The 24,209-nt window shown below is 53.5% G+C and overlaps 1 protein-coding gene across 2 annotated transcripts in view; it reads right to left on the bottom strand.

The window, feature by feature from the left end:
- Window positions 1-4,178: 4,178 nt before the first annotated feature.
- Unc5b (unc-5 netrin receptor B) overlaps window positions 4,179-24,209 on the bottom strand; it is a 64,914-nt gene continuing 44,883 nt past the window's right edge. The window contains exons 2-17 of one of the 2 annotated variants that reach the window (XM_034524449.2): window positions 20,486-20,710; window positions 19,218-19,361; window positions 18,795-18,898; window positions 17,763-17,943; window positions 16,800-16,967; window positions 16,077-16,241; window positions 15,828-15,860; window positions 13,868-14,062; window positions 13,244-13,633; window positions 12,605-12,692; window positions 11,331-11,499; window positions 11,006-11,239; window positions 8,141-8,290; window positions 7,768-7,932; window positions 6,613-6,794; window positions 4,179-4,998 (exon numbers count right to left, since the gene is read on the bottom strand). In XM_034524449.2, coding sequence (XP_034380340.1) covers window positions 4,833-4,998; window positions 6,613-6,794; window positions 7,768-7,932; window positions 8,141-8,290; window positions 11,006-11,239; window positions 11,331-11,499; window positions 12,605-12,692; window positions 13,244-13,633; window positions 13,868-14,062; window positions 15,828-15,860; window positions 16,077-16,241; window positions 16,800-16,967; window positions 17,763-17,943; window positions 18,795-18,898; window positions 19,218-19,361; window positions 20,486-20,710 — 2,759 coding nt within the window. In that variant the 3' untranslated portion in view covers window positions 4,179-4,832. The remainder of the gene's footprint in view (window positions 4,999-6,612; window positions 6,795-7,767; window positions 7,933-8,140; window positions 8,291-11,005; window positions 11,240-11,330; window positions 11,500-12,604; window positions 12,693-13,243; window positions 13,634-13,867; window positions 14,063-15,827; window positions 15,861-16,076; window positions 16,242-16,799; window positions 16,968-17,762; window positions 17,944-18,794; window positions 18,899-19,217; window positions 19,362-20,485; window positions 20,711-24,209) is intronic. The other variant, XM_034524451.2, reaches the window with a different exon arrangement.

Genomic DNA, 24,209 nt, shown 5'->3' on the forward strand with positions numbered 1-24,209 from the left:
CCTAAGACAGGACCAATGAAGAGAACCAGCTCCAGAGTCATCCTCTGACCTCCACACTGTGGCACGTGTGTGCTTTCTCACATACACTAATAATAACATACTTTAAAAAGAAGGCTCTGGAATTCTTAGTTGGTTTTTCTTTTCATTTTATGGATTATTGATTTATCACCGTTTGCTTCTAATGGTGATTTCTGTCAATCAGCTGAGTCTCGTTGCCATTCCCATTTCAGACCCGAGGAGGGCGCGCCTGAGCTGCCTGGAGAAAAGCAGTCCAGGCTCCCTGGGCGGCAGTCAGGAACATCAGGGACTCTGGCGCGCTAGGAAGCCAGAGCCTTTCTGGTTCTAACTGCATCGGGTTTAGGGCGCCATCTGGTGGTTAAGTTTCTTATTGTGCCTGTGGCCCGTTGGCCAAAATGTGGCTTAGCCATGGTACCCAGGGCCAAGTGTTCCAGAGGGTCCTGAGAACCCTATTCTTCAGGACAAGGTCCCTTAAGGCCCTCTTCCGCAGTGGCTCGGTGGGAGGGACCCTAGAGATGAACATTTGTACAGTTTTGCCAACGTGGAGATCTGCTGCTGGGAGGAGGGCAACAAAGACCAGCTGCCAATCATCCCCCGGAAGTGCTACAGCTGCCTCTCTAGCTCCCACGACTCAGAGGCCCGGGTGGAAACGGCCTTAACCTTAGTCTAGATACAAAGTTCTGAGGCTGGCTTTTGTGACCTAGAGTTAACGGTGGCTTGGGAGACCCGTGTCCTTTATAATTTAGCCTGTCCTCCCTGTTTTCTCACGCTGCCAGCCACTGGGCTTCACAATTCTTGTGTCCAGGACCACCTGTCCTCTACCCCACTAACTCAAAGATAACCACTCTCTAGGCAGGGACACTTTCTTTCTGTTCTTCCCTGCCCTCCGTGTCCCACCTATAAATTTCACTTTATAAATTTTGAGTTGCCCAGCTCAGTCGAGCCTGCCTCATTTCTCATACCCCAGGATGTTTCCACCCACCTGACCAATCAATAAATCCCTCTTGAATTTTCAGACCAAAGACCTTCACCCTGGCAATGTCCTGAACCTAGGAATTTGCTGAATGTGGTTATCACAGGTCGTGGCTGCCCAGGTAGTAAATAAAGACCAGGTGTGTGTGTGGTGTGTACACAAGTGTGCATACAACATGTGCCCTGATTCTCCCGACTTCCCTTTATCTTGATAATTTCTCACTCCAGACCTGCCTGGCTTGCTCTCCACTTTGAAATGGCCCTAGAGCCAGCCACAGGCTCCAGGAGCCAGAGCTGGTAAGGCCCACAGAAACTTCACACTTGAAGCTTAGCAGACAGAAGTCTGGTGGAGTACCCGGTGTTAATGTAAGACCAGAGTCTCACCACAGGACTTTCCGGATCCTTCAGTGTGTGGTGGGCATCACGATTCTTTACAACCAGGTCAAGGGCTCTCACTCCAAACTCAAGGGACTAGAGGCCACGGGGGCTGGGAGCTGCCAACCGGATGCAATTCACATGGTCCACAGGCTTAAGCAGAGGTAACTATCAGTCATGAAAACTAAAATTTGCACCCCTCTGCCTGCTGATTTGACCACTGGCAGGAAAACTGACACAGGTCTGTCGATTTCATTAGTAGGCACCACCTGCAGGGAGACTCTTACAGAGCACACAGGGCTGTCTGTCATCTGTGTGGGAATGCTGCCACTCTCCGAGATGGTGTAAGCTTGGCCACACCCTGGTACCCAACCACACACTCCCAATGTCCTCACTCTCCTCCTGCCTGCACAGCATCCAACTGGCCACTCAGCCTCAGTTGGGGCACATCCTACTGAATGGGCCAATGGGTGCCTGTCTTACTCCTTTATCTCCCCTCCCCGCACCCATCCTCCTCTGCTCTGTGCCTTAAGCCCTGGCTGGTGAACAAGGTGAGATCCAGGGGCCCTAACTTGCTGTGCAACTGTCAGAAAGCCCGTTTCCCCTTCTGTGGGATGGGGCTGTTGAGCTGGATCAAGGGCTGGAGCTCTGAACTGCTGTGGAAATCCAGAAAGAACAGGACACTCCCAGCTGCTATTAAACGACACTTCTGAGAAGACAGCAGACCAGGACCTGGATTTTTTTTTTTTTATTAGACTAGGAAATATAATTTATTTCATAAAAATTAATCTCGTTACAAGAGGAATGCTAAAGGTTATTTACAAGTTGTTTACAGAATGAGCGGGCGGGGCTGGGACCATCCCCAGCATATCAGAACCCACAGACACACAGCCAGGTTCACTCCCCGGCATCCAAGCTCCCGCCCACCTGACCTCTGAGGGTGGGAGGAAGGTGGTGACTCAGATGCCTGGGATCCTCAAGATGGGGACCAGAGAACCCTGGAAGATCCAGGGACGAGGAGGGTCCCTGTCCCTCAGGAGGTGTCTGGTCAGAGCTCAGAAGCCTGGGCCCCATTGAGAAAGGGCAGGAGAGGCACATAGGAGATACACCGGCTGACTGTGACTCGGGGACAGCAAACAGGCATGTCCACCTCCACTGGGCACAGAGGTCATGTCCACATGTGAGGACAGGTGTGTGCATTCTGGGAGGGGTGCCCTGATGTGCCGAAGTTGAAAAGCACAGGCATGCACGCACATAGGCGCCACACACACACACACACACACACACACACACACACACACACACACAAAGATGACACAGAAATACCCTGCAGGACCCGGCAACACCAAGCTGGTCAGGAATGGGAAGGGGAGGTCTATCTCATTGGAGGCAGGAAACCCAACCCAACAGCCCCGCCTGGCTCAGCCCAGAGTTGGCTGGGCTGTTGTTACCAAACTGTCCGGTTCAAGCCTCACCCCAGGCTCCAGCTCCAGCCTCCGTGCCCCAGATGCTGAGCACCTTCTGAGAGTTGGACTGTAAACTGGGACTCGCTCACTAAGTGAGCCCATTAGGGCCCAGCCAGGCAGGTTTCCGAGGACGGGCAAAGGAGAGAGCATGCAGGCCACAATCAACTTGTCTCTACTCGATTCCCAGACAAGTGTGGGAACCCGGGGGGCCTCATGGAGCATCCCGGGATAAAAGGACACTTAAGCCCAGAGAAAGCAGTTATGTGCCTGAAGTCACACAGCACAGCTGCAACTTGGCTCCCGGGCTTCCACCTTCTATGTACGGGCTAACAGTGACCAGAAGAGTATGCCCACAGGGACGGGCATCTTTGGCAGGAGGAGCTGAGGACTACTCTATGAGGTACTAATCACCTAGATGCCAGGGGCACCTTGGTCTCAGTCTCAGAGTTCCACTTCAGGAGCCACTGCAGAAAATCCAGGGCATACACGCTTGCTGGGTCTAAGGCCATGAACCTGCCTCCCCATGGATGCCCCAACTTTCAAAGCTCAGGACCTGCAGGTCTCAATGGCAGTCCAGGGACGTGAGTGCCCTTCAATAGGAACTCTACGTCTACAGTGAGGTCCTGGTCTCCCTCACTGCCCATGGGCTGAAGGGACAAGCATTCATCCCTTCCCCTGGTGGCCCTGTAGAACATCCCAGAATGGGTGGTGGCCAAGAATGGGTACAACTGTCTACTTAGAAAAGTTACCTTCATATCTCCTGACTCCAGAAGGAAGATCAGTGGGTAAACTGAGGGCTAGTGGACAGGGGTGCGCGGACTGGCTAGTGCTAGCCTAGACCCAAAGCCACCCAACCCGGGAGAGAACCGTCCCTGGAGTAGCCACTCCCTCTCAGTAAGAGCCTCACCCTTGGCCATCATGAGACCAGGAACCACCAGAGTAAAACAGACCTGAACAGCCTCCCTGGATGACAGCTGGCCTGGGCCTCCATCAGAAACCAGAGGAGGCCACAGAAGGGCATCTGCTGGGGGCTCGAGAGTGGTTGGACCGCCAGGCCCCAGCTTCTGCTTGTGAGTTTAGAACTCAGTGCCATAGTGAAAACCCTGTCTTGGCTCCCTGCGCAGCTAGGGAAACTGAGGCCTTGCCATAGCAAAGCATTCCCCCATGCAGTGTCTTACTGACCACACCCATGTACGCACACACTCATGCACACATGTGCCACAAGTGCACTCGCCTACAGCCCCAATCACAAGCATAGCCACTCTTAGCCACAGTCAAGGATAAAAGTTTTCTTTTTTTTTTTCTTTTCTTACTTTTTTTTTTTGCTTGTTTGTTTGTTTTTTCTTTAAAAGGACCTATCCAAGTATCTGGATAATAAATCATTTGCGTTCCCTAAGAAACTGGGTCTTTCTTTGCCCTTACTGTTTTTGTGCTCTCACTGCCTGAGTCTCACTGACCTCCGAGGCGTGTGCTCTCTCTCTCTCTCTCTCTCTCTCTCTCTCTCTCTCTCTCTCTCTCTCTCTCTCTCTCTCTCTCTCTCTCTCTCTCCTCTCTGCTCTCTATTCTGCTTGTGGACAGGAGAAAGCAGTTTGCCTGAACTGAACTCGACCTTTCAAAGAGTGCCAGGGACAGGAGAGCAGTTCCTAGCCGAGGACCATATAAACACAGAATTGAAAACTGTGGGCCCCCAAAGTCACAGGGCTGAGGGTGGTGGAGGGTGGTGTGTTGGGAAAACCTCTGGGCTTCAGCTGCCCCAGAGACCTCAGCCCACCCCAGAGCAAGCTGGGAAAATGGTGGGGCAGAGGGTCCTGGCCTCCCAGCAGTAGAGCACAGAGACTTTCTAAGGCTGGTGGTGGTCTGAGGGTTGTAGCGGGGAGGGGGGTGAGGGACCATTCCAGCTGTGAGCCAGGGATGGTGGAGGCTGGACATCCCCGTGGAGAGGCTGCCAGAGCTCCTTGCACCGTTTCCTACTGGTCCCCACAGGCCTGTGGTCACAGGCACTCAGCAATCACCATCAGTGGCCATGGCTACCAGCATCTCACTCTTGCCCATCTCCTCCAAGGCACTGGCCAGGCTGTTGAGGTCCCCGTCATCCTGCTGCCGAGCTTCCCAGAGGTCTAAGATTACGCCCGTGGGACTAGCTTTGGTGGCGAAGTAGTTCAGGTACCTGTCGGAGAGAAACAAATGTTGGCGCCCCTGAGGTGACCAGCCCGTGAATTGGGAAGACCCAGGTGGTGGGAAGACTGCAGGCTCCTGAGTCCCACAGCATTCAACTGAATCCTGTATTCTCCAGCTGTAGGCTTTGCAGCCCTAGGCAAGTTGGTACACACTAAGTCTCATCTCTCTCTTGATCTCCTACTAGCAGGGCTTAGAGGTGGGGCTCCGAGCAAGCCCCTGCACCCTGAGTGTCTGCCTTCATCAACAGACAAACCCGTAGAGGGACTCAGAATCTGTATGAGGGCTGGCAGGATGGTTCTTTGGGTAAACGTGTAGACTTGAGTTCAAATCCCTGCAGCCAACATGAAAACCATACACCTATAATCCCACCATTCCTTGAGCACTCCACTTTGGGGAGATGGGGAGCACAGACAGGGGAGTTCCTGCAAGTTCCTGGGCTAGCTAGCCTGACACACAGGGCAGAAGAACAAAGAGACAAGAAGTTATCCCCTGACCTTCACACATGCTCCGTGCAGTGTGTGCTGCATACACACACATGCTAAATACATTGTTGGCCAGGGCTGGACCCGTGGAAGGTGGAGCACAGTGGGAGGAGATGGGTCACTGGGGTGTCTCTTGCCTTCCCTTCCAGTCTACGTCTGAGGTGACTGCTCCAGCATAGCCTCCTGACACAGCGGTCAGCTTTGCTTTAATGCACAGTAGCGGGCAGGGACAGAAGCTGTGGGCCAAGATCCATCTTGGTTCCTTTAAACTGCTGGATACAACTCCACAGCAAGGAGGGGTTGATTCCCACATCTCCGCATACAGCTGACGAAGCCCAAGCTCACCCAAAACATCCTCTCAGTCACTACCACCATCACCAGAAGACGCCGGGGACCCTGAGAGGCCTTCCGAGCATGCATGTCACGTTCTTCTCTGGCATTCACTTTCACTCTGGGCCTCATCCTGCTGCACGAGCTTCACTGAGGGTCGGAGTAGAGTCTTTGGCCATCTTTGTAAGCTCCTCCCATTTATAGTAATTAGATGTCTTTTTAAAAATTGTGTGTGTGTGTGTGTGTGTGTAGCTCAGAGGACAATCTCATGTGTCATCCTGAGAAATACCATCCACCTCATTTGAGACAAGGTTTCTCATCATTCAGCTTGAGTGGTTGGCTAGCAAATCCCAGGAAGCTTCCTGTCTTTGTCTCCCCAGTGCTGGGATTATCACTGAGTGTCAGCATGCACAGCATTTTCACACAGGCTCTGGGGACAGGACTCTGGTCCTCATGCAAGCCCTTCACTGACTAAGCCATCTTTTATACCTGCTTCTACTAGGTGATCACTTAACACTGCCCCCACGTGTATCTGGCTTTCAGTGCTGGTGGTGAACTCATCCACCTGGTGTCAGCGCTGGGTTTAAACGAGAGTGGTGGCAGTCACTTAAAGCCCACCTGGCTCGCAGGCCAGTTCTCTGAGAGGGACATTGTGAGGGAGGACATGAAGACAGAAACCAGCTGTGGCTATGTCACAGACGATGGCACGAGGGAAGCCGAGCTGGGAGCTAGCCTGTGCCAGACCTTGAGGATGAGGGGCAATGGGGGTGACTGCAGCTTGGGAGACTCACCGGTCCATGGAGAGCTTCTGTGCCAATAGCCGCCAGTCGTTGCCCCGTGAGTTGGGGGCGTCGAGGCTGTTGCAGATCTTCTGGCGGATGGACAGTGGTATCTTGAAGGCATAGGGTCCCAACTGGGTGGTGACGGCACTGCCAGGGGCGGAGCAGAGAGCATCCAGGGAGCCAGCAGGCGTCTGGAAAGGCGGGGACGAGAGTGAGATAACCTCAGCCCTATACAGACACTCACCCAGTCTGCCTGCCTGGGTAGGGGCTTGAGGGCTGAAGCTATAGCTTAATTGGTAGAGTGCTTGCCCAGTACCCATGATGCACTGGGCTCCATGCTCATCTTCATCTCCTCTGGGTTCTTTCTAGCTGCCCACTTCTCAGTGTCCCCTGTAAGGTGTGACCTTGCTTGGGATCAGCCTTGGACACATGCTGACTTAGCCTTGGGATAAGGAAGTCACAGGAGTCACAACCATAGCCTAGCCCACAAAGACCAGCTTTGATATAGTGGGGAACAGTCTAGTGAGCACAGGTCACCTGCCTAGGGCAGGGTTGGCTCGAAACCTGTGGGGAGTCTTTTATTACACTGATCAGCTTAGGGGTCTGGGCTTTATCTACAGCTTAGTTTGGATTTAGTGGTTGGTAGTCACAGGTTACCTTGACCAGGTTAAATCCATCCTTGCCTGGTGGCCATGTATAATATACTGATACTCCCCTGGCTAAGACCTTTTGTTTTTTTGAGATAGGGTGTCCTGTAGCCCAGGCTGTCTCAAATTTACAATGTAGCTGAGGACAACCTTGAACTTCTGATATGATCCTCCTGCCTCTACACCCCAAGTACTGGGGTTACAGGTATGTAGCACCACACCTGGTTTTATTTGGTGGTGGGGACAAAGGCAACATACACGCTACACTACCAAGTGAGCTACAGCCCCAGCCCTTGGGAGTCTCATCTTCCACATGGGGATCATTAAAACACTCTCCCCATGGGCGTGAAACCTTGCTACGGTAATATATGTCATGTGAACAGTACTCAGTAGGTGACTGTTGGTCCCTCTAGGTGACCTGGTCCCTGCTGTAACTTGGGAGGTGAAAGAGAGGGATCTTTATGGGAGATGCTGTGTGTTAGAGCCTCAGCCCCCCGGGGGAATCATTGACCCTCACCTCAGCCAGAGTTGTGTGCAGCTGGAAAATCTGGCCTTCGCCTTCCACCTGCCGCACGCAGACCTTACAGGTGAACTCAGTAGAGGCCAGGCTATGCCTCTCCAGGGTGAAAGTGCAGTGCAGGGCTTTCTGGCTGCCATTCCAGACATGGTAGAAGGGAATCTCCTGCAGGAAGGAAAGGTGGTCAGGGTTGCAGGTAAGACTGGGCACTTGCGAGAAGTGGGTTTGGCCCAGCCTTAGAGAGGGCCTGGGAACATGGAAAATGGTAAAGTGGGGAGACAGGACAGGGACAAGAGACCTGGGAAGCAGGGCTTCACTACAAAGGACGCAGCAGTGGTTTCCCCTGTAAACCCTCCCCAGGCCCAGTACTCACCTGGTACTTGGCCAGTAGTTTGCTCCTCCAGTGGGCATGGGGGATATCATGGAGGGAGAGGCGTAGGTTGTGGTAACTGTCCTTAAAGAGCAAAGGCTTGGGCTCCTCCACCAGGTAGCCGCCTAGAGTCCTTTCCAGCTCCAGGACCTCCTGTGGGTGGGTGGAGAGAGAGACCTGTTACCCTCGGTCTAAGGTTCTTTTATACTTCAAGTTGCTGGTTTGGGGCCAGACCTGTCTGATCTAGTTAAGAAGGTGTTTCAGATGAATGGCTGGGCAGATACACCAGTGGATGAGTGGAAAATGTGTTGATAGGTGGATGGATAGATGATTGATAGATACATAGATAGATAGATAGATAGATAGACAGACAGACAGTCAGCCAGCCAGACAGACAGACCAATGGCATAAATTAAGTGGACAGACAGATGAACAGGTAAGTGGATGGATGGATGGATGGATGGATGGATGGATAGATGGATGGATGGATGGATAGGTGGGATTCATGAATGAATTTACAGGTGGCTGGACAGATAGATGAACTGATGGGATGGCTAAGTAGATAAGCAGACAATAAACTGTATGGATGATACATGGGTGGACAGGGGGATAGGCAGATACACAAAGAGAACAACATATGCATGGGTAACAGGAGCTAGGAAGGAGACTTACATACATGTATAGATGGGTTAGCTAGGATGCTGACAGAGGTCTGCTGGAAGGATAGGGGCACACAAAGATGATGAATGGGTGGCTGAATGATGGTTGGATGGATGGATGGATGGATGATGGTGTTGTGGATTTGGTTTGATGCTTGTATTATGTTAATTGGGTTCCTGAAATTACACAGGAATTTGCTCATCTACATGTAGGATGCTGAGGGTCCCTGTCCCCAGTTGGCTTTGATTGGTAAATAAAGTTGCCGGCAGCATTGTGCGGTGAGACAGAGGCGGGACTTTTAGGATTCGTGGGCAAGAGACACAGGAGAGAAAGAAAGCAGAACCGCCATGCTGGGGAAGCAGAAGGATCAGGCGTGAGAAGTACAAGACAGACAGACAACCAACATGTGAGAGTCAGGGATCATGGCCCAGGGGGGCTACAGGTCTGGGCTGGGGAGGCCAAGATGGGATAGAGGTTTTAGAAGGTAGTAATTCAGGAATATCAGAAGGGAAAGTGGGTTAGCCGCTGGGAGGTTTGGAGGTGCCCAACCACTGAGCTGTTTAAATATTAAATATAAGGCTGTGTGTGTCTTTCATGTGAGAATACAGAACACTGGGGTGAGTTCCTCACTACCCACTGGGGAGATGAAAGCGGATTAGCCAACTACTGTAACATGGATGATGGATGGTTGGACCATTGGATGAATGTGTGGGTAAACATAAAACAACAGATACACAAATGACAGGTATATGAATAGAAGAATATTTGAAGGAAAGACTGGAGTGAAGAGTTGGATAAAAGCTGGATGAACACACAGGCTGTTTCCTGCACAGGTGTATCATGTATTACCACAATGAGTGAAAAGGTAGAGGCTGGATGGACGGGGCTTGGAATAGATGGGGCTTGAACAAGTAAAGAATAAAATCCGGCCAGAGTGTGGCAACTCCCCTGTTGATGTTCACACCACTCTGGCTAAGATGGAACACCGGCCAACACCAGTGCCACGAGATCCAGCTGGAAGAAATTCCCAGTAGTGCCCACCCCCCTTTTGGAGGCCTCCTGGAATGTCAGGGTAGTACGGTCCCCACAGGGGATGTCCTTCTCCCATGGGGCCTTTTCATCTGGGTTGCATCAGTCCCCAGCATGCAGCCTGAGAACGCCACATGAGACTCAAGAGACATAGTGACTAGGAGAGACCACAACTCAGAGTGGGGAGGAGACACTGGTCCACCAGAAAGAACCCTGAGGCTTCTCAGAGGACTGCAGGAAGGGTGGAGAAGAGGGCCAACTCCATATCGTACACATCACACTAGGATGAGACCAGGGACCTGGGACTGGGGCAGGGTTGGGGAAGGAAGGGGCGGTGGCTTTGAGGCATGTATGACAGACAGGTGGTGCCTACACTGGGCTCCACATCGGCCTGTATTAGTCCCCTCTGTCTCTGCCCATCCTCTCTCCTGCCTCTCCCTCACTTCCGGTCTTCACTGCCCTTTCTTTTGTGTTTGCTAGAAGCCCTGGCTTTGCTAGCTCATCCCACCAGTTCCTGGTCTGTCCATCCTACTAACCAACCACAAGGTCCAGTCACATCTCCTGGTCACTGCCACTGCCTGCTATCTAGGGCTTACCCCCAGTTTCATAACTGGCCTCTGCCTCTTGTTCAATGTTCCTGTTACACACACACAAACCCCCCACATACAAACACATACAGACACAGGCAGACACACACACAAACACACAAACCCCCCTACATACAAAAACACACAGACACACACAGACAGACAGACAGACAGACAGACACACACACACACACACACAAACCCCCCACATACAAACACATACACACACCCTACACTGCTCACAGAGCTGAGCTGCACACCTATCTTGGCAGAAAGTCGTTCTGCTGGTCTGGAATGCCCTTCCTCTTCTCTACCCAGAGTGACAACTTGCCACCAAGGGCTTAGTTCTGAGGACTGCTCTCTCAGACTTCTCAAAGACTTGCCCTGCTTGTCTCCTACCTCCTGCCCAGAGCTAGGAGTTATGGCCTCCATTCCTGTCTGAGGGTCCAGTGTCGCTCTGATGTTTGATGCATAAGAGTGTCGACTGATTGAGTCTGGTGCCAGACAGAAGCCTGGCAGGGAGCATCCGGGGAGGGTTCTAACAACTGATTTGCTGTGCTGATGGCCCTGCCATGTTCTGACAGGTCCCTACCTTCAGTGCTACAGGTGTGTCCTCCAGACAGTAGACCCTGAGGCTATACTCCAGGGAGGTGCAGAGGGCTGGAGCAAAGATGGCCAGCTGGAGCCGCTTGATGGCAGAGCGGGAGTAGGACTCGCCCGTGAACACGTAGGTACCCAGCTGGTCCAGCAGGATGTGGCAGGACTTAGCCTCCAGCTGGCAGTAGCAGGGGGTGTTCAGGGTCTCCTCATCCAGGGTCACCACCTCCTGCAGGGGACAAAGAGGATGTTGTCATCTGGGCTGGGATCATCCATTGTGGGGCAGTTCTAAGAGTCAGTCACCACACCCGGCGCCTTACCTCCCAGTGGCCCTGATGGGCCTGGGTCTTGAGCTGGAAGATCCAGTCTCCCGCGATGACTTCAGCACAGTGGGGCACGGTGAGGACGACAGGGCGGCACAGGAGGAGGCCTGTAGGCCCGCAGGTCACCGAGGGGCTCAATACTGTCTGGGAACCTTCCGAAAGTGGGCTGAGAGAGAGGGCAGAGGGAGGTAGGAGACAAAGGCAAGAAGTAATCATTCATGAAGGATACTCTACTCTTGCAGAACCCCCAAGTCCACCCAGGGCCCGTGCCAAGGCAAGTCTCTGCCCTTTGCAGACTGGAACCAGACCTCACAGGGATGGGAAGGCAGATATAGCACAAGCCACATAAAAGAAGTTCTAGGTTTTTGCTGTCACAGCAAACCAGTCTCAGCCAAAGCTTCGCACAGCCTCAAGGTCTGAGGCTTTATAGAACACTGTCTTTTTCTTTTCTTTCTTTAAAACAAAACAAAACAAAACTATTTGAGGCTGGGCTTAGTGGCGCACGCCTTGAACCCTAGCACTTGGGGAGGCAGAGGCAGGTGGATGTTTGAGCTCAAGGCCGCCCTGGTCTACAGAGTGAGTTCCAGGACAGCCAGAACTAAAGTGAGATCTCCATCTTGAAAATTCAACAATAAAACCACTTGTGTGTGTGTGTGTGTGTGTGTGTGTGTATGTGTGTGTTACTTCCTTCACCTTCTATGCCCATATTCAAACTGAGATGGTCATTTTTTCTCTGCAGCCGTGATTGCTAATCTTTGCTGTCAACTTGACTGGATGTGAGGTCACCAAGGAGACGCATCCCTGACATGCCTGTCTGTGAGGATGTTCCCAGAGAGGTTTAAGTAGGAGGGAAGACCCAATCTGTATGTGGACAGCATAACTTGTGGGCTGGGGACCCAGACTGACTGAAAAAGAAAGAGAAGGCGAGGGGAACCTCGGACACCAGTGCTCACCCCTCTCGCCTATGGATGCTTCACGTTCCTATGACCACAGGTAGACTCTCACCATGGCAAGCCCAAACAAACCCCACCTCCTTAAGTTCTTCTCATGCATTCACTACAGCAATGGGACATACACAATACGGTTGTTTATAAATCCCCTTTACACAGGGAGGGCTTGCTGTTGCTATGTTTTACCCCTTAGAACATGCTTTCCCTGGGGGGACCCTGGGCATTAGGACCAAGCTCTAAGAAGCAAATGGAAACATGTGTGCCCAGTGTGGGCAGAGCAGGAGGGGGCACTGGCTGGCCAGGGCTGCTGGGTCTACTCACAGGGTGCTGTCGGCCTTGTTGATATGTAGATACAAGTCATAGAACTTGCCCTGGGGAATGGCTCCATTTGGTACCAACAGGCTGACCCCTAGGGAGGAAGGGAGGCCATCAGGAAGGGGAGGAGGTAGAGATGACAAGGATGGGACGGATAGGCTCTAGCTCCGACCTAGGAAAGGGAAAGACTCTAGACAGGGGTGGGGGTGGGGGGATGAGGGGGTGGGGGGTGAGGAGTGGGGGGTGTTTGTTTGGGGGGGGGGACACACCTAGGCCACTTGGCCTGGTCTGCCCAGAAATACAGGGGCCTCCAACATTGCTTGGTGGGGGTGGGGGGTGTCAGAAGGCTCCAGTGTTAGCTTCATGCTGGCTCAGGACAGGACTCTGAAAAGCTGCCAGCTGCCACTTTCCCAGGTTGAGATGGGATCCTGGTCCTGCTGCCCTTTAAAACCAGGACACTCTATGGGACTAAAGATGAGAGCCACTCTCCCAACCTAAATGGAAGTGAGACCCCTCCAAGTGGTTGACCCAAGACTTTTCCCAGCCTAGAGAGGCCCTGGAAGTCCTGATCTCAGGCCTTCTACCAGACTTCTCTACGTATAATCTGCCAAGCTTTATATCTGAGCAATGGAACCAGAGGTCTACCTGTGCCGGGAATGCTCAGCCTCCCTCCCAGGCAACCAAAGGTGCCGCTGACGCTGCTGCTGGGGTCTCGAGGTAGGCCCGGGAGGTGCTGGGAACCAAGGCTGGCACTGCGCAGGTGCAGGAAGTGGGTGTCCCGGGAGAAATCGCCAGGGTATGTGCCGGGAGGTAAGACACCCAGCAGGTCGGCTCCATCAGCGAGGCCAGACCCAGAGCCGAGGGTGCTGGAGTTATAGACCTTGATCTTGAGGCTGGGCAGGGGATCCAGCAGGGGCGAATTAGTCATGGGGATCTTGTCGGCAGAGTCCTGCAGGGCATACACAGGCCCGCGGTAGATGCCAGCACTGGCCGTCAGGTCTGGAGGGGCAGTCGGGTGCAGGAGCTGCGGGTTGCCTGCAGGAGTGGATGTGATGGTCAGAACCACCGTTCCCACTCCTCTCATTGACCCTGCCCACTCTGTTCCCTTCAGGCCTCTGCCCCACCCACACATCTAGCCACAGAAGGCTCAACTGCAGAGTGCCACAGGAAACTCGGGCAAATGCAGAAGTGCCCCAGCTCTGGTGACAGCTACAATGCTCTGGGGTCCCCCAGTCATGCCTGCCACACAAGGCTTCTCCAGGTCCTTACTGGGCCTTGCAGTCTTGAAGTTGACCGGGTGGAAACCACCAGTGAGGGCCGCCGAGGAGTCAGTGATGTCTGTGTCGAAGTCCCGGCAGTTTCTCCGGTACACGATCACTCCCACGGCCATGAGAACCGCTACCACCACAAAGATGGCCACCACGAGGCCTGCATACAGTGCCACGTCTCCTGAGGGTTCCAGGGCTGTTGAGGCAGTAGGGTTAGGTGAAGGGCAGGCCCTTTGGGGTAGCAAGGAAAAATCTAGGTTCTGGGTTCTGCCTGCTAAGGCAGATTGGTGACCCCAGGCAAGTCTCACAACCCTGGAATCCATCTCCTCCTTAGTAAGTTGTCACAAAGTCTCTACCCTGTTACCCACCTTCCTGGTACAGTATGGAAGGTAATGGAGCCAGTAGGTCTGATTCACAAGCTCGGTCATGGCTCACTGCTGAGGAGCCAAGGAGTGTGAGACTTGGAAACCTGAGGACACACGATTCCACCTACACGACAAAGCTTCTAAGACTACAACTTCCATATGACCAAACGTCCTGGCTCCCCGAAACCATCTTAGGTAGTCTCTTCGCTATGCATTGGATGGGAGGTGCAGTGGGGGCGGGGTAGGAGTGGCGTGAGAGGCAGAGCAATGGATGGAGAGGTGGTGAGCAGATGGTGGAAAGAAAGATGGGACCCAGGGAGGCCACAGCGCAGCAATACCATCTTCCTCCAGCAGGGGGCTGTGGTTGCAAATAACTACAAGCTGCCAGGCAGGAATGCGTGGGGTCCACAGATCATTCTAGAAGGATGGAAATATCTTGTCCCTTTCATTCTAGGTATGCTCAAGTAGACCTATGTGGCTACTGAAGACTAAGATGTGACCGGTGCAACTGAGGAGCTGTGTTTCCTAATGAACTCAGTTTTAATTAAGTGAAATACAAAGTTTAAAAGCCACCCGGGATCAGTGACTAGCACACCAGCCAGCTCAGGCACAGCAAAACGGAGGCTGCTCTTTGACCTAACTTATTTTACGTGAGCGCTAAGAAGCACTTGTGCTTCATTAAAAACAGGGAACTCTGGGAGAGGTAGCCTGAATCCAGCCTAGCCTTCTGCACCCTTGGGCGAACCCACACCCACACCTTGTAGCATGGAAGACCATGGCTTCCTGCTCTGGGAACACTGTCTCTCTACCTCACCTCAACAATCTCACTAGGGCACCCCGACCCAGCATCCTGGCAACCCGGGAGGTGCTATAGACTCTTCCTCAGGACTGGGCTCCCACTTCTCCACAGGCTCTTCCCTAAGCTTGGTTCCATACTCTATGTCCACATTCACACTGGGGGCCACTTGCTTGGTGATTTATACTCTCTAAGTCAGGCCTGGCCTGGCCTCTCAGAGAGCTGAAGACTTCCCTACAGATTTTATGATTCCAGAATGACCTGGAAATTGTTCTTTAATTACCACAGGCTGGTCCGAGCGGGAGGCTGTGTTGGCCTGATATTGCTGTCACAGCGGTAAGGGCCCTTGGGGTGGGAGGGGAGTCCTTTGGGAGCAGACTCAAGGCAGCAGCACTCAGACCAGAGTTAAGTTGGGAGGTGTGCCCCAACTGCTAGGGATACAATGTGGGGCATGGCACTGTCTCCCAGCATGTCCCAGGGAAGAGGGACAAAGACCACCTGCTTTGGCCACAAAAATATTTGGGTTCAAGTCCTGGCTGTGCTACTCCCCGGTTTGTTCCTTGGACAGGTTCCTTCCTCCTCTGAGACTCAGTTTCCCATTCTGTAACACGAGTGTAAGGGGGAGTCCAGGGCCTTTCTCTGTGACAGAAATGTGGCAACATGCATGAGGTGCAGGGATCCTATGGGGTTGCACCAGGAGGAAACATCAACTCTCCCTGCCTTGGACCCCACGCCCATGGAAAGCCAGCCAAGGAGAGCCAGGAATCCCCAGAAGAAGAGAGGCATGAAATGGGACTTACGGTGGCTTTTAGGGTCGTTTAGAGTTCTCTGATCTGTCAAGGGAAATAAAGGGAAAGACGATGACTCAGGTGACAGAGAAAGGGTGGCCGAGCAGGTGATGGGCGTGGTATGGATGAGATGAAGGGCAGGCGTGGGGGGGGGGGGGGGGCCCGGACAGAAGCCCTATGGCTGCTCTGCTCAGGGTGAGCACAGTGGTCCCAGGCTGGGCCAGGGCAGAGGGGCCTGCCACCCGACTCCAGAGCACTCACTCAGCACGCACAGCCCATCAGTGCAGTTCTTGGAGTCAAGTAGCGTCCCACTGCAGTCGCGGCCTCCGTTCTGGGGTGGCGGTGCCATGCACTCACGGCTACGCCAGTGCGCACACTCTGTGCTGCAGGCTGACCACTTGCTCCACTCGGTCCACGCTCCATCCACTGCAGGAGCACAGCACAGGCACGGACACGCAGTTATGCATTCAAGCAGGAACACGGAAACAATAAACATGCACGCACGCACGCCAATCATATCCACACAGCCACGGGGTAGGGCCAGTTAGATGCACTCAGTAGACCTAAGATACTCAAGGTTACTGGCACAAAGAGAGGCCTGTTCGAGAAAACAGTCACTTGGTCACACATACAACCAGAGCATAGGCACAGAGGGGCAGAAGAACCCAGAACCAGGGCAAGACAGTCAGGGAAGAAAGAGGCTGCTGACAGGATGAGAGTCTGTAGCCAACCGGCATCTTCACAGAGGCACGCAGGGAGCTCTGGGACCTCAACAGCTCCTGAAGCCAGGCTCAACTCTGTCCTGCTGCAGCTCACTGCCTCTGAACCCAGCTCTCAAGCAGCCTGGGACAGAATCGGAAACTAGAGACCATAGAGTACCCCGAGGACCTGGACTCTGAATTCCTTGCTACTAGGAGAAGGTACCGTGCCAACTCTATACATATCCCATAGGCAGAAGAGCGTGATTGGGCTTGTGGCTCTTACCTGGGCACACGGTGGTGCAAGCTGTCTTCTGGAAGGCCTGCCCCTCACAGAAGGCACCTCCATTGAGTGGGGCTGGGTTGGTACAGGTCCGAGTACGCTTCTGCCAGCCTCGGCCGCAGCGATTAGAGCAGGGTGACCACTCTGCCCAGCTGGACCAGCCTCCATTCACTGTAGGAATGGACAGTACCATGGACCTGGCTGCCTCCAGGTTATCTTCAGCCCATCACCCACCTTTACTAACCCAGCCACTCTGGTTGGGACCTGTGGGGCTGGGCACTGAGACGTCACTGTTGGCACCTGAGAGGGCCTTGGAAATCACTATGTCATCTTGGCCTATTGCACAGTGATGCAGTGAACTTGCTAGAGGGGCATCACCTAACCAGGGTCACCCAGTGTGTGATGGGGTACTTGATAGAGGGCTAACACTTAACCAGGGTCACCTGGTATATGGTGGGGTACTTGGCAGAGGGTAACACCTAACCAGGGTCACCCAGTGTGTGATGGGGTACCTGGGATTTGGCCTGGGACTAAATCTCAGGAGAGGACTCCCTACTAAATTGTATCTGCCTCCACTGTGGTTTTCCCCTCTGTCCTTGGGCCCAGAGAAACCGCAGAGAGCAGCATGCAGGCTTGGACAAATGGCCTGGCCTACTGGGACAAATGACTTGGCTATCAGGGGCTGTGACCCTGCCTAGGGGCTAACTCAGGAGAATTGGGTCTTTTTAAAAGAGAGGGCTAAGGGGTCCTGAGAAGTAGGCAGTGCTCCCGGCTGGCAACCTCTTTCTAGATTGCCTTTCCATACAGCTTAAGGGCTGCTGGAGGGGGTGGGGGTGGGGGTGGAGGTGGGGGTGGAGGTGGGGGTAGGGGGAGGTATTACTTCAGGCCTCCCTACAGTACCCGAGAGCTCCCACCAGGGGGCACCCAGGATAAGTGCCGCACATGCCAGCAAACACCCATCCACACCATAGACGATGACAGTGGCCGTGGTGCTCCGGCGCTTGGCCACAATATTCTTGGCCACACAGGTGTAGTTGGCTGTGTCTGAGAGTCGAGCCTGGCGGATGATGAGGTTGTGGTCAATGGTGAGCAGGAAGTTAGTGTCCTGGGCGGGGTCGATAACATCTTCATTTTTGAGCCATTCCACCTGTGGAGGGGGGCAGTGAGGACTCACTGTCTGCCAACTGACACTGGGGATGGGCCTCCTGCAGAGGGAAGGAGGGGTCCAAACAGAACTAGAACTGTGGGTCCGGCCTGTGTCCACGCCTATGCCTAAGTTCACGCCTGGCAGCAACAGGTACCAGCACTGCCCAGGGGAGCATCATTGACCAGCTGAGCGATCTTAGGAGAGCCAGGGCGTCAACTTTACCAATTGTAAGATGGAACATGAACAGCACCCACCCCACGGGGCTCTGATGAATGTGACCTGCTGGGCTCAGAGAGGTACCCAGCAAGCATAGGCCGCTAGTGTCTGGCCCTCCCTACATTCCTAAAAGCAGCAGGACCCTGGGTCCAGTCCTCAGTTCCGCTACCCACCAGCATTCATAACCTAGGTGGTTACCCCACTCCCTCTCATCTCTAAATGGTGGCCGTGCCCACACTGCAGGGTTGCTGAGGAGAGCAAAGCCCAACAGGTGGCAGGCAACCAAGTCTGGGGGCTCGCAGCTGAGACGTGAATGAGAGGCCTGTCCTGTGGAACAAGGCTACATGTCCCCTGTGAATGCCTAGACCAGTGGAGGGTGTGGGAGGGGAAGGAAAGGAAGGTGGTCTCCAGCTGACAGTGTATAACGCCTGGACACACACACACACACCGAAATCCAGTGGTATCTATGGTTTCTTGGGTCTATGTCAAGTAAGGGAGTCAGAGACCAAGACCCTTCCTGTGAGGCTGTACCTACGGAGGGATGGGTAGGGTCTGGCGTGAATGGGGTTCAGAAGGACAGGAAGTCTGGCACTGCTGGTAAATACCCTACCTGGCTGGCCACGCCCCCTCCTCACCTCAGCCATAGGCACTCCCTCCGGTGGGCGGCACTGCAGAAGGACCTCATGATCCAAAGGTACTTCCTTGGCCAGAGGCTCCTGGTCAAAGTTCTTGCGCAAATCTGAGAAGAGTTCGAGAATATCAAGGGATTGCTGATGTGAGCATGAAATGCCCACCGTGGCCACTAGGGGGCAGGGCGCACCTAAGGAACTGTTTACAGGATTCCTTCACCTGCGGAAACAGGGTTCCCCTCCCTGACCCTGGGAACTTTCCTGGAATCTTCCAGCTTCCTTTTAGAGGTGACAAGGGCTGCTGGAACCCCGGGAGCCTGAGGAGGCCTGGCCTCTGGGTCTAGGAGCCCATGTCATCTGGCGTACCGTGAAGAGGGCATTTCTCTGACCTCAATGGGGAAGTGGGGTGGGATTATCAGGGAGGCCTACAGGCAATGCGGATGTAAGCTCGGCGACTCTTGGTGGTTCCCGAAGAGCTCCAGGCCACGCACTGGCACCAGTAGTCCTCCAGACCGAAGAGTTCCTCCACTTGCTGCCGCGACACCTCGATCTGCACTTCTCGCACCCGCAAGCCTGGCCAAGAGAGTACGGGCCCTCAGTGGCAAGGTACCCCAGACCGTAGAACCCCGCTGGTTTCCATCTGCATCTATGTATGGCCATTCCCAGGGGCGATGTAAAAACCAAAGCCTGCCTTTCAGGCCTTCAAACCCATTCACCACCCAGGTCCTCCACACGGCCACCAAACCTCCTCAAGTAGCCACGGGCCACTGCACACTGTCTCCTGTTTGGAACTCTTCTGCCCCCTCTATGCCCAGGGCACTTCCAGTTTCCAGCAGGATGGCTACCTGCTAGTCCAGGCAGGAGGGGCAAGCAGAACAATCTCATCCTTGTCACCGCTGTCCTCCCATGCATGGGCTGTGGGACCACCGTCACTATACACAGTTAATGGGGACAACAGCCCCAGATACCAGGGCTAGCAGGCACCATGTGCCCCTGATAGAAGCAAGAGCCATGCTGTCACTGTTACTAGGAACTATGGGATTGTTTCCTGCCAGTATGGGTCATTATCTGAGGCCCCCAGCAGGCCACCTGTCTCTTACTTGGACTAGAACTCATGGCTGGCCCTGACTGGGAGAAGGGACTCACAGGTCAAAGAAGAGGACAGGAAAATCCGTAAGAATACAGGTGTTTGACAGGGCCCAGAGGGTCCTAGTTCTCTGTGTGGCTGGCACTGTGCATGTGCCATCTTATGGCCTCCCCACTGGGACCTCCTGTTAACAGAGGGAAGGACACGGGGCCCAGAGAGGTTGTATGACTGCCCTATAGTCACACAGGCAGAGTGATAACACCAGGATGGTGGGTTATGTTGTTCTCTTCTGGTTTGGTTAAGAAAGGGTCTCACTGTGTGGCCTGGGGATACTGACTGTGTACTGACAAGGGCCACGTATGAATCTTTGCTTTTATACCAAGAACAACTTCTGTCAAGGAAACACACCATGAATGTAACTGGGAAAAGGTAAGGCCTCTCTTAACGGAAAGCTATGCAAAGACACTGCCGGTGTTGTCTGGTGCACAACTTAAAGATTGGCCAACTGTGTGGGAGGGTGGGAGAGCCCCTGCTGGGGCTTGTGGGCAACACCTGGGGAACCCAGGGTACCCTGAGGCCCAGGGGGGTCTCATCCCTGTGGCCTCCTCACCTGTGGCCTCATCCAGGCTCTCCTGTGTGATGTGGTCGTTCTGGCTGACCCACTCGCCATTACACTTGAAGTAGATCTGCGTGGCGGGGAAGGCTCGGCAGCGTAGTTCCACTGGCTTGTTCTTTACAATGTAGGCATCCTGTGGCTCCAGCAGGAAGTAAGGCAGCTGCTCCGCGGGTGCTGATGGGTAGGAATCCGGGAGCACCTGGCCAGCAGAGTCAACGCCTGTGGAGGGACAGTGCCATGAATACCTCATCATGGACACCTCACCTCATCCTGGGGACCTGCACTGCTACTCATACAAGGTCTCCAGAGCCCTCAGTTTTCCCATCCTGGATGTTAGTGGTCCAGAGACAAGGACACCCCCCACAAGATCTGCCCATGTCTCCTTTGGCTTCAGTCATCTTCCATGTCGAAGGCTGAGGTGAAAGCACAAACCAGGCCAGCTCTGCCTCAAAGCCACCACCGCCCTGAGGAGCCCTACTGGAGACACAGGGGCATCCAGGACCTTTGGATCTTCGGGGTGTGTTGTGGGGGAAGGGATAGTAATGCCAAGCCCAGGGCTCTAAGCATCCTGTAGGCTCTTCTCAGGCTCACACCCTTAGCAAAACAGAGGATAATCTTTAGAGCACACAGCTAGGCTAAGCTGGTGGCCACCTTCTCCCCCACATGGCCTGGTGGAAAAGCCTAGGTCGCTGGAAAGAACAGTACCTCGGGAGGTGAGACAAACAGGAAGGGAGGAAAGCAAGCCAGGCCTCTGATTGGTCACAATTCATTTAGGAAAATTGGCTCTGCATCACAGATGCAGAACAATCTGGTGTCAGCTTGGGGCAAGCAGTGGGGGGCTTGTGCTCCATGTTCACTACTGGGAAAATGGAATCAAATGCAGGGTGGTGTGTGTGTGTGCATTTGTGATCAAGCATGCACGTCCACTGCCCCTCCCTGGAGGCCTAAATCGGGATCATGCACTTGTCCTTCAGGTCAAAAGGCCGACAAGGAACCTCCCTGTAGGCAGAGGGGCAGGGGACACACAGTTCCCTAAGACCAGAATAGACAAAATGTGTCTGTCTTTTCTCTCTGTGTACCAGGAGACTCTCCTAAGACTGGGGCAAAAGATATTGGCTTTAAAGGGGTGGGGCAGGGGGAAAGAGTGCACGCGTGCATGCACAAACACACACACACACACCTCAAACCTAGTGATTAAGGAGAAGCCATCCGATGGGATGCAGGCCCATTTTTCCAGCACTTTCTATGGGAACCAGAGAGTGTGTCTAATGGGTATGCTGCTCTTCTGTTGCTGAAGAAGACTGGAGGGAAGCACCAGCCTCCTGTTAGGCTGCTGTGGGGATCGCATGGTGGTTTGGAGTGGGCCTGCCACTGGATAAACACACATTACTCCACTGGAGTCTTACCAGATGCCCACCCATGCAGCGAGTGATTGAGTATTTGGGAACACTTGAGTTATCAAATTCTTCCAACAACCCTCTGGGTGTATTCTGTTGTCTTCATTCATTCATTCATTCATTCATTTGCTTGCTTGTTTGTTTTTCAATACAGGGTTTCTCTGGGCAGCCCTGGTTGTCCTTGACTCATTCTGTAGACCAGGCTGGCCTCAAACTCACAGAGATCCACTTGCCTCTGCCTCCTGAGTGCTGGGATTAAAGGTGTGTGCCACCACTGCCCGGCCTGTTGTCCTCACTGTATAGAGGAGACACTGAGGCTCAGAGAGGTTGTTCAAGTTGCTCAGGACCCTGTAGCAGAGCTAAAGTTTGCACCCAAGAAACAGAACATCCGGGCTGTGCCCACCCACCGCCAACATGGTACAGCAGGTGTGGTAGCCTCTACCAGGTCCTCTGGCACCATCCAAGGATGAAGTACTTGGGTTCCTGGGGGCTATGCTGCCCTGCTTAGAGAAGATGTCATAGCCCCTAGATACATCTCATGACCACCATCCACGAATAATTTATCATCATCATCATCTAGTCAGAGTCAAGGAACTCAGTATGAATTTATTCCTAAAAGTTGAGTCATCACTTGAAAAATCCCTGGTATAATCATACGGCCACGAGCACTACTACTCTCCTCACAAGAGCAAGGACATGGAATCAGCATAAATGCCTATCAATGAAAATGTGGAATTTTACTCGTCCACAAAAATATAAAGTTTTTGCAGAGAAAAGGGTGGATCTGGAAATTATCACCGTAAGTGTGGGAACCCAGGCGCAGAGAAACTGGTATTTCATATTATTTCTCATAGTTGGATCTATGGACCATTAAGTTCTAAGGCATGCACGTGCACACAGAGACATGCGTGTATACATGCACAGGTGCACACATGCTCACACACACACACACACACACACACACACACACATGCACGCATACTTGTGCACTCGCACACTCTTTATCCCACTTCTACAATTTGCTATCTAGGATGCTGTGTGCACACCTGTTGGGCACAGCACAAGTTCTCAGAGCAGAGTGGACGCTGCCCCCACTCCTGCCCTCCATTCGTCACAGAGTCCTTAGTTCCTGGTACCCAACGCTTGGCTTTGTAGTAACCTGGCCAGCTAAGAGAGAGCCAGGTAACGTGTGAACACGAGCTCCCTCACAGTTTCCCCGGGACTAAAACAGCTATTCCATAGCACCCTGAGGTAGCACAGCACAGTCTGGGAATAGCATCCCTGAGTCAGGGGTCCCAGTCTATCTTACAGAAGCCTCTCTGCCCAGGGCTGTGACTGACCTGGCATCAAGCCCTGTACACTCTAGGTAGGTGACAATGGCCTTGAACCCTGGGCCCTCCTAAGATCTACCTCCCAGATGCCAGGGTCAGAGGTGTGCACTAAGCCTCACTCCTAGCTTCCTGACCCTATGGAATGAGAGAGCTCTGTGGGTATCATTTAAATGCCACCCCAACTCCTCACCCAACTTTAATTCCAACTTTAACTCACACACACACACACACACTTCCAAGGACCCTGGGAGGACCTTGGCTGCTTTGACAGACCAACGACTACTCACAGATGCCACTGGCTGGCCATTCCAGTCAGGACACTGACTGACCTCAGAGGTCACAAAGCTTCCTGGTCTCTGGGGGTCCCAGCCATGATACTAATCTTGGAGGTCACACAGCCACCTCACCTCTGGAGGTCTCGGCCCCCAGATTCTCACCTCTTTAGTCTCCTGTCTCTGAGGCCAGGTTTGAGTCCACCCACCACCCTGCTGTCCTCCTAGTGACAAGTTCCCTGTTCTCTGAGCCAGGGATACAGGCAGGTGTGGGGCCAAGTGGGCTGAGCAGGCACTGTACGTGGGAGCCCCGAGGCTCCTCAGCAGTCTCAATGACTGTTCTGGAGGGCGGGGGCTGTACCACACTCTTCAGTGGACCTCAGTGTTGATGTCAGGAGACATGATGGAGACAGGCAGTGGGAAGGCAAGACTGTTCACTCCACAGGCTTCTCCCCGGGGCCTGGGCTGGGCCAGCAGTGAAGATGCTGGCTCCAAAGATGCCAGGACCTGAGGTGCTAGAGTAGGCAGGAGGCCAAAAAGGTCTCTTCCCAGAGGTCCCTATTCTAAACAACTATTCTCTTTTTCTTCCTTTAAAAGGGTCTCACTCTGTAGACCAGGCTGACCTCAAATCTGATCCTCCTGCCCCAGCCTCCTGACTGCTTGAATCACAGGCACATGTCACCAACCCCACTCTTGCCACTTTATCAAGAGAAGGTAG

This window comes from Arvicanthis niloticus, chromosome 20 (genome assembly GCF_011762505.2).
Source record: "Arvicanthis niloticus isolate mArvNil1 chromosome 20, mArvNil1.pat.X, whole genome shotgun sequence".
Classification (NCBI taxonomy): domain Eukaryota; kingdom Metazoa; phylum Chordata; class Mammalia; order Rodentia; family Muridae; genus Arvicanthis; species Arvicanthis niloticus.